This window comes from Carassius auratus, chromosome 27 (genome assembly GCF_003368295.1).
Source record: "Carassius auratus strain Wakin chromosome 27, ASM336829v1, whole genome shotgun sequence".
Lineage (NCBI taxonomy): Eukaryota > Metazoa > Chordata > Actinopteri > Cypriniformes > Cyprinidae > Carassius > Carassius auratus.
The window spans coordinates 9,071,996-9,079,403 of NC_039269.1; the positions used below are offsets into that span (position 1 = coordinate 9,071,996).

The 7,408-nt window shown below is 35.7% G+C and overlaps 1 protein-coding gene across 1 annotated transcript in view; it reads right to left on the reverse strand.

Annotated features, from left to right (window-relative positions):
- The window catches only part of LOC113046259 (WD repeat-containing protein 47-like), a 16,368-nt gene extending 9,856 nt beyond the window's left edge, over window positions 1-6,512 (reverse strand). The window contains exon 1 of the mRNA XM_026207200.1: window positions 6,483-6,512. Within this exon, the coding sequence (XP_026062985.1) occupies window positions 6,483-6,512 (30 nt within the window). The remainder of the gene's footprint in view (window positions 1-6,482) is intronic.
- Between the last annotated feature and the right edge of the window lie 896 nt (window positions 6,513-7,408).

Sequence of the window (7,408 nt, forward strand, 5' to 3'; positions counted from 1 at the left end):
GTTGACTCCCCTGTCCAAACCTATGACTGTAACCAAATGACGAAATCAAACGGTTGTGGTGTTTGATGTGTCTGCCTCCATTAGCATGCAAGCACAAGTGTTGCTTCAAGACGTGATGCAATATCAAGCACTGTTTATTTTCTAGCAGAGTTGTGCAATGCGTTATAATTGTCATCAGGTTGTGAGTCATTGTTTAATAGAGACCGATGAAACTCAACTCTATGTGGTAATTTGTTTATGTGGGGGTTTGGGTTCCTGGGAGAGAAGTACTCCTTGACAGCCTCTCCAGTGAGAGAAATAGCAACAATTATAGTATTTTTAGGTTACTAACAAGCACCAAGCACACTGTTTCTGCAACAGACATGAATGAAATTCCTCTGATTGAAAGAGGGGCTCTGGTCATATCTTGGTACATAGGTGCTATTTTGACTTGGACCAATAGACAACCACGTAGCTATGCCCTAACTTCATTGCTTCATATTGCTATACAAGAAGTGCTCGTAGACTACTAAGATCTCCTCGTGTGTTACATTTAAATATAAAGATTTGTATGTTACTAAAAGAACAGCTAGTAGATTACACAACTATATAGATCTGCTAGTGTCCTTCATAACTAAACAGTAAAAAACACATATCTAGGTATATAGGTGCTTTTTTGACATGAACCAGCAGGCAACCACGTACTTATGCCCTAACAATTGCTCAGAACACCTTAGCAACCACAAAGTAAGTCTTTGGTAACCACTTATAATATACACTAGCATCATTATGGTCAGTACAAAGCAAATGGTCAAGAACTGCATTATTTTAATGCTCCACAAATGTGATCGATTGATTGATTCATTAATTTTTTTCATTGATTCATTCAATGATCATTGATTGATTCCTTCATTCATTCAAAAATGATGCGTTCATTCTTTTTAAAAATTAATTATTTCATTAATTCAAAAATTATGCATTCATTCATTCTATTAAAAATTATGCATTCATTCATTCTTTCATAAATTATGTATTCTTCCATTCATTTTTTCATTCATTAATTTTTTACGTTCATTCATTCTTTCATAAATCATTAGGAACATTTATTTTTTATATGTTTAATATATATATATATTTTTTTACAATCATATTAAACATATTAAATGCACTTCAATGGGAAGTAAATATGTTTTTTAAATGTATTTTGTATAAGATAAATATATTTAGATTGAAAATATATTTAAAAAATGGTCAGAAATATATTTAGAAATCTTAAGCCTATTGAAATAAATAAAAAAGTATTTTAATTTTCTATATTAGCAATACATATTCTGGCCATTTTTGGGCCTTTTTAAAATGTCTATTTTTGTTCTGTTTTTATTCCAGAAAGGGTGAAATGTAGTTAGTGATTTAGAATGTTTCGTATCCCTCACTCAGTCAGTATATGTGCATCTGTATCTGCTCCAGCACATGTTGAGAGCTGAGGCTGTTCCCTCAGGGCACAGAGTGGAACCCTGAGCTTTCCGTGGTTACATTGGCTTCTGTTTGAAATGGCTTCCAAGAAAGAACGGATGGATAAATGGATGGATGTGTTTGGTTGTTTACCAAGACTTTGTTTGTAGGAGTTGATGAATGCAAAGAAAACGTGATAAGATGATCAAAACGTGTAAATGTTAGTTTTAGCGCTGTAGGCATGCATAGATGTCACCTGTTTCTGTGTTCAGGAAAAAAATCCTTCAGCTAAAAACCCTTGATGTATTAAAGCCTTTAATGAAAGTCTTCTCAGCATTCTCCCGTGTATGCGGTGAACAAAAAAATCCCATCATGCTCTGCTTATTTCATACTGTTCCAGCATTGTTTGTGTGTGTGTGTGTGTGTGTATGTGTGTGTGTAAAACACAGAAAGAGGGAAAAAAGAAAGGGACTGTGTATGTGTAAATGTGCTCTGTGTTCCTTTTCAGACCATTTGGGGACATCAGAATTCAAATCTGCACAAATATATTGAAATGCATTGATAGCTGTCACATAAATCATAGACTACATAGATCTCTCTCACACACACTGTCCCTGTGCATTTCTCTTTGCTTTATTAAATGAACTAATTTTTCATTTTAATTTTTTTTTCCTGAAGTAGAGCATGTAGAGGCATCCAGATATAAATCTAGATCATGCACATCAGTCGGGTGACACACAAGTCCTTGATGTGACATTTATTTGACATTTGAGGAGATTTCTGTGTGGAATGAGGTGATATTACTGCAGTAAAGCAGAGATAACGCTGTTGACAGAGCTGTGGGAGATGGCACTCTACATGCTTCATATCTTCTGAGAATTATTGATGATATTCTCTCATGATATTTTACATTTACTTAAATATGTATAGGCAAATTTGTGGGTCCAAAAAAAATTGTCATTCAGAAATCTTCATGACTGTGATGTCAAAACAAGGAGTGCATTAACATACTGTTATACTGTATGGAACATATATACTGTTATTTCTAGACAATAGAAAGATACACTGATGTTACTTTCGATGGAGCTAAATATGACACCTACAAAGATGGCAGTACACTTGCTACAGAACTAGTGAGCAGACTGAGACATTACTAACATCACAGATTTTAATGCAGCAAATATGTAGGACATGGCCACTTTAATCATGTAAATCCTGAAGTTTTTTTATTTTATGGAACCGTTTATTGAATCTTTGGATAGATTAAAATAAAAATAATAATAAAAAAAGGTTTGAATGTGTAAATATGTTGAATATGTGTCATAACTGATACATCTTTATGACATTATAGCAGACAACATGTACATTCATGTTAGTTTTCACGCTATATCTTTCAATCATATGTCTTAGTAAGATGACATTTAAATGCTTAGTTCTTTATTATGTAGAACAAATATAATGTAATGCAATTCAGTGATGACTGAGAGAGATAAATTTTCCTCGAAATCAAACTTAACATGCTGTTTTCAAAAATATCAATAAATATAAATAACAGTATACAGTAAAAGTCATTTCTTATTCATTAAAGATTTCACTGCAAAACCACACATGTAAAAAGTAGTATCAGTCCGAAGGCAGAAGGGATGCAGTAGATTGTGTACCACAGGTTTTTCAGCCATGTTTACATCATGTTGGTAATTCAGAGACCTGTATCATGCATCAAATATAATACACTAGGTTTTATAGCCTTAAAGCTGGCGCTACTCCGTCCAGGAATGAAAGGGGTCCAGGGTCAAGCTTTTATCTCAAGTCATTTTTATGATCCCAGAGCAGCTTGAGCCGTTGAAACACGCTAGATTCAGCATAAGGCATATCTGTCTTTTTTTTTTAAAGCACAAAAAGTGACTCACATAAAAGCAGGGAACAACAGAAGGCAGTGGTTGAATGCGTGTGTGAGGGAGAGGGGTAGAACAGGGGTGACAGTAATTGACTCGCACCTGTTGATGCACGGTCATAATTGCAAACTTCAGTTGTCACCATGGAAACATGCCACGTTCCTATGGTGACATGGAGTGGTTTTCAGGGACACAATATGATCGTGTGTGTGTGTGTGTGTGTGAGGCTTTTCTGTTGCTCCGATCAGCTGTGATTCAACAAAGCATATCATGCACATTGAGCTCTTGCTGTTTCTGTCGTCTCCCCCCACAGCTACCCAATAGCTCCGGTTCCGTCCCGGCAGAACGGGGGGAATCCTGGCCGAGGAGGCACAACATATCACATTCCTAAATACAAAATGACTGTGTTTCTCTTCAGGGACCGGTAAAGTATCTCTCCGTCTCAGCCATCTATCAAAAGTGTCTGTGTGTGTGTGTGTGTGCATTTGATTGACTGGGTGTGTATGACTATGTGTGTTCGCTGTGTGATATATGATGTAATTTCAGAAATTTCTCCACATGCACAACGGCCTGAAGCAACAGAGCGGCAACACGTCCCACCCCTTCCGCCCCAGTCTCCCTCTTTCTGCATGAAAGAATGATAAATAGCTTCATGAAACCAGTGTGTAACACACACTCATACACGCACGAGGCTGTGTGGAAGGTCAAACTGTATGTAAATGATCTGGGTTTGGATTTTGGTCCCTGCAGATGTCGGCTCCGCTCTGTGATTCTGAGCAATAGCCAATCAGATCTGTCCGCTGAGCAGACTTCCTGTGGCTGTGGAGGGCTTTCTTGTTTAATGACAGACTAGGAAAGAATAACAGAACAGCCTCCAAGCATGTAAGAATGATCGGGGAGGGGATGTAAAATGAAAAAGGAATGAGAAAACAGGGAGAGAAAGTCAGATAGAGTGAGAGAGGTATGAAAGAAGGTGGAAAGTATATGAACTGCTGACTTCGTTCTAAATGGTTAGTCGATTATGCAAGTGAATTTCCCTTTGAAAAGTGGATGACTGACTTTGAGCTGAATAATGACACTATTATCTTCTGTAGAGCTGCTTTATTGTTGAAATGAGTTTGGTTCATAACTAATGGACTAATGAACTTAGCACTTAACGCTGAGACTGTTAATGAATCAATATTGAAGTAAATTGAGCTGAATAATGACACAATTGTCTTTTTAGATCTGCTTTACAGCTGAGATTATATTTGTTCTATAATTGAAGAACTGTGCAGCATTAATGCTCTTATTTTCTTGTTTATTACTGTGAAGTTGCTTTGAAACAATGCGTATTGTATAGAGCGCTATACTATATTAGGGATTCCCAACTTTTTTGTTTTTGAATGAATCACAGTTTGGGAAACCCTGGTCTAACTCAAAATATTCAGAGTGATTTTATTTTTATTTTTTTCACAAAACCAATTAATTTAGATGTTACCACTTGATGTTATGTGACAAATATTTAATGCATAAGACTGTAATGGTTTATATGATATAGTGAGAATTTGAGAAAAAACACATAATTTTTATTCAGAGGTCCAACCTTAACAGAAAATATGCTATTTGGTAATATGAAATTTTTTAAAGCTTGTAATGTAAATCAGAGGGACCTTTATAACATTCCAGCAGACTACTTGCATATTAATATCAGTTGTTAAACTATCTATCAATAATATGTCTTAAGATTATATTTAAAAGAACAAGTTTATTTAGATTTTAAAACTTTTACAGTTTATTTCAGCCAAAAAAATAAAAAATAAAAATAAAATAAATAATTATAATTATTATTTATTTTTATTTTTTTGCCATTGTGACAATATTTAGCTCTCTTCTCATTTTCATTGCTTTTCTGCAAAAATACTGATATATTAATTAATTTATTATTCTATAGAATTGTTACACCATTGTATTTCTAGTATTGTCTTCTATTATCTAAATAATAAAATATGTTGTATTACAGTCATGAGAATCACCATTGGGAATAATGAGAGTGTCTTTTGTTATGAAATGTCACAATGCGAAATAAATAAATAAATAGGCTTCTTTCATTACACAAAATAGGATTTCTTTTCTTCTACTTCTTCTTCATCTTCCTGTTTTATTATGGGTTAGAATGTGACCTGGACGTGTTCTCATCAGATCCAGTCGTGCATGAAAAAACTATCAGGATATTAAACTGTGCTTTTGTTTTTTCAGCTACGTGACTTTAAAATATCGGGTTTGGCAGGAGCTCATATCTGGGCAGACTAACTCTAAATCTCTCTGTCTCTCTCCCTCTTTCATTCTGTCTTTCTCACTCAGGGTAGCAGACATCTCTGCGTATAGGGGCCTGAGGCGCTGTTGAGTGTGGCATCATAAAACAGGCTGGAGAAGAGAGAGAGAGAGAGAGAGAGTGCGTGTTTGTGAGCAGATTAACACACTGTGTGTTGGGGGATTTCAGCTGCTCTGGCTAACACACACTCAGTGTCTGATTGAAAAGCCCATCCGAGGCATACGGACAGAGTCAGAGTGCACTGTAAGCTGCAGATTCATGTCAACAGTCTTTAGCCTTATTCTAAATCTTGCTGCTGGAAATTTTCCTGGAAAATGTAACAATATTTGTGTGTGTGTGTGTGTGTGTGTGTGTGTGTGTGTGTGTGTGTGTGTGTGTGTGTGTGTGTGTGTGTGTGTGTGTGTGTTTGTATGTGTGCATGTGACAAATCTTTATCTCTCTCTGACAAAAGCTTGTTTGAATCAGTAAGCATTTATGGTGTTATCTGACCAGCTCTGTGTTATCAGCAGACATTCATCACCATGACAGATGCACAGCATGCATGGAAATGTGTGTATGTAAAATATAAGTGCATGCACTCAAAACAGCCACTTTTACTTACGCTCTTAAAAATAAGGTGCTGATTTTGGCATCTTTTTAACATCCTTGAAACCTTTCCATAGCACAAAAGATTCTTTGGGGAAACCAAAATGGTTCTTCTGTAGCTTTAATGAATAGACACCCAAGATGCTTTTTCAGATTTGGAGAAACTTAGCATTTTATCTCTTGCTCACCAGTGGATCATCTGCTTTGAATGGGTGCCGTCAGAATGAAAGTCCAAACAGCTGATAAAAAAACATCACCGTAATCCACACGATCTCATCAAAGGACATCTTGTGGATTAAATCTGCATGTTTGTTAAAAAAAATCCATAATTAGGAAGATTTAGACTTCAAACATTGAGTCCTCTACCCATAATATTGCTTAAAAATGTTGTGTTGTCTGAATCGGGAGAGAAATATGCACAGATCAAGAACCATTTATTAGTGAAAGCAGTCCAAAACTGTTTTTAACAAAAATGTTGGTGGATTTTAATGTGTGAGGAAAACGGGATGGAGTTTTTCACTAGAAGAAGCATTATTATGGATTATATTGTCACTGAACCATGCTTCTGTATTATAAAGACATGCACTTAAAAGTGCACTCTCCTGATCGGTTAATTGTATTTGCACCTTGACTTCAGAAACATGTCTTTTATTAACTGCTCAGTAATCTTGAGAGAATTATTTGATTAATTATCGCCTAGGGCTGTCGACAATCAGCGTCTGCCACTGGATAATAAGACAAAAAATATTTCTTTTTTTTTTATTCTGTCATCATTTTCTCACCCTAATGTTATTCCAGACCCAACCCATTACTTTCTTCAGAGGAACACAAGAGCAGATGTTTGCCAAAACTTCACAATTGATCAAGTGAGCTGCAAGAATCAGTGGCATCACTGATGTGTTAATCAATCACAATATTACACTATAAGGACCTCTTTTTTGACTTTTTGAAAAGAGCAGTACGAACATTCTTCTATTAATCTCCTTTTGTGTTACACACAATAAAGAAAGTCAAATGGGTTTGGAATGACATAAAAAAATTCTTCACAAAGACAAAACTTTCATGTTTGAGTGAATTATTCCTTTGAATGCTACTGGATTAGAGCCAAGATGAGGGTCAGTGCCACTCTCTGAACTCTTTAATAGCCAAATCCATACCTCTGTGAGCAGAATGCAGTGGGGGG